This window comes from Arachis ipaensis, chromosome B05 (assembly GCF_000816755.2).
Source record: "Arachis ipaensis cultivar K30076 chromosome B05, Araip1.1, whole genome shotgun sequence".
In the NCBI taxonomy this organism is placed as follows: Eukaryota; Viridiplantae; Streptophyta; class Magnoliopsida; order Fabales; family Fabaceae; genus Arachis; species Arachis ipaensis.
This window is the reverse complement of record NC_029789.2, coordinates 138,467,317-138,469,420: the sequence shown is the minus strand read 5'-3', so window position 1 is coordinate 138,469,420 and position 2,104 is coordinate 138,467,317. Positions and strand designations below refer to the sequence as shown.

At 44.6% G+C, this 2,104-nt stretch overlaps 1 protein-coding gene across 1 annotated transcript; it reads right to left on the bottom strand.

Moving 5' to 3' along the window:
• On the bottom strand, positions 209–1,397 carry LOC107641281. The gene is made up of 2 exons (XM_016344776.1): positions 1,079–1,397; positions 209–993 (listed from the first exon to the last, which is right to left on the bottom strand). The coding sequence occupies exons 1-2, from the start codon at positions 1,395–1,397 to the stop codon at positions 209–211; spliced, it is 1,104 nt and encodes a 367-aa protein (XP_016200262.1).

Genomic DNA, 2,104 nt, shown 5'->3' with positions numbered 1-2,104 from the left:
AGAATAGAAAAGCACGTCGGCGCTGCTGCCTGGGTCGAGCAATACTTTCTTGACAAGAAGATCTCCTGCCTGGATCGATATTACCACTGGGTCATCTAGATTTGGTGTAGGTGCTTGATAGTCAGATTGTTCGAAGGTAATGCGAGGTGTAGGTGGTCGGGGTGTGGCCATTTCCTTTGTTACCTGCACCATTAGCATGGTTCTGTAGTTACGCTTTCTGGCCGAGTTTGTGTGTCCTCCTCCTGTAAATCCTCCGGAGATGCAGTTTATGACTCCTCTGGTTGGTGGTGGAGGTTTGCGGATCATTGATATTTTGCCGAGCTGACTTCATTCTGCTACCGATGTATTTGTCGAGGTGTCCTTGTCTGGCTAGCCATTCAAGGAGATCCTTAGCGATGACGCATTCATCGGTTGTGTGGCCGAATTTTTGGTGGAACGCGCAATGCTTTGACCTGTCGACGTATCTCTGGTCTTGGTATGCTCCTGCTCGGCTGGGTGGTTTGATTATTTTTGTACTCAGTATTTCCTTGATAATGTCCTCAGTCTTCGTGTTGAATTGAGTGTAAGTGTCGTACTTGGGTGTTAGTTTAAAAGGTTTTCTGCTATCTTTCTGATTGGGGGTTCTGTTGTGCCTTTCGTCCTCTCGGCGCGTTTGAGGTTTGTCTGTCTTCCGGGCTTCCCTGAGCTCTTCAATTTCCATTTGTCCGGCCGCTTTTTCGCGAAACTCCTCCAGAGTCTTAGGTTTGGTTACGGCGATTGTCTCCTGGAATTTGCCTGGTCTGAGACTGCTTTTAAGTGTGTGGAGGTGCACGTTTGGGTCAAGGTCAGGTATCTCTACCGTTGCCTTGGCGAATCTTGTCATGTAGTCCTTCAGACTCTCGTGTTGTCCTTGCTTGATGGTGCTGAGATAGTCAGATCCGTGGACATATATCCGGGAGGTTGCAAAATAGTCAATGAAAGATCTTGCCAGGTCCTCGAAGCTGGAGATTGAACCTGCGAGAATCTTAGAGAACCAAAGTAAAGCTGCACCATCTAAAAAATTTGGAAAAGAACGACAAAAGCACCGGGTCAGAAGCACCATTAAAAAATATCATGGATTGAAACTTTTTTATGTGCACCCGGGGGTCTCCGATTCCTTCGTAAGGCTTTAGCCCGGTTGGGAGCATGAAGTTTTCCGGCATCTGAACGCTCATAACCTCCTGTGAGAAAGGGTTGTCGAGCGTGAGCTTTTCCTTGGGTGGCGCTATGCTTGCCGGATCAGTTCCTTTCTTGCTTGAGCCATTGTCAGCAATATTTTTAGAGGATTGCTCTGCCACTTTCCTGATCTCAGCCTGAAGCTCGGCTATCATGGCTAATAGTTCTGCCTGTGTGTGCTGATTGACCCCGTTGTCCGCCATATAGGGTATAAGAACTCTGCAAAACAAAAGAAGAAAGCAAGAAAAAACAGAGGAGTGATGTGGGGTTAATTGTTTATAATCGGGCCCCACGGTGGGCGCCAAATGTTCCACTCAAGAGTATAACTCCTGCGCTCCGACGTATAACTCGGTTATGGTTGGGCTCGATGGTCCTCCTATAACTCGAAACGTCTTCTCTGGGAACGGGGCGTGGTCGGCGTGGAACCTGCAAAAGGGACTTCGACGCCCAAGTCAGTAATATCACAAGATAACAAGGAATACTTTAAAAGAGAATAAGGTAAGAGTATTAGGTGAGCTGAAGTGTTTTATGCTTAAGCGTTTAGATGAGAAGAGATCAGAGGGAGTATCCTATCCCCTAGTGGGGTTAGGGGGTGACTTTATATAGTCGAGAAAGCTTAGTGGTTTTGCCGTTATACTGACCTTGATAATAGGGCTGTTATGGATATTTTCTGTTGTTCCCTTATATCTCGGTTAGTTTTTGAAAGATTAAGATATTATCGGTTAGTTTCGTAGGTTTCAGATTCGACCTTTTCTGTTTGTGGATAAGCTCGGTCAAAGTTTCTGGAAGCCGAATATATCGGTATGGATCACAATTAAATATATTTTTTTATATATGTTATTAACAAATATTGTTGTTCCAAAAAAATTAAAATTAACTTTAAAAAATATCAATGAATAAATAATATTAT

What these genes read in the sequence shown, in the direction of transcription:
- LOC107641281 (XM_016344776.1), bottom strand. Translation starts at nt 1,397, where the DNA reads ATGGCGGACAACGGGGTCAATCAGCACACACAGGCAGAACTATTAGCC. An exon ending in ATCCATGATATTTTTTAATG is followed by an intron (nt 994 to 1,078) that starts GTGCTTCTGACC and finishes AGATTCTCGCAG; the next exon opens with GTTCAATCTCCAGCTTCGAG.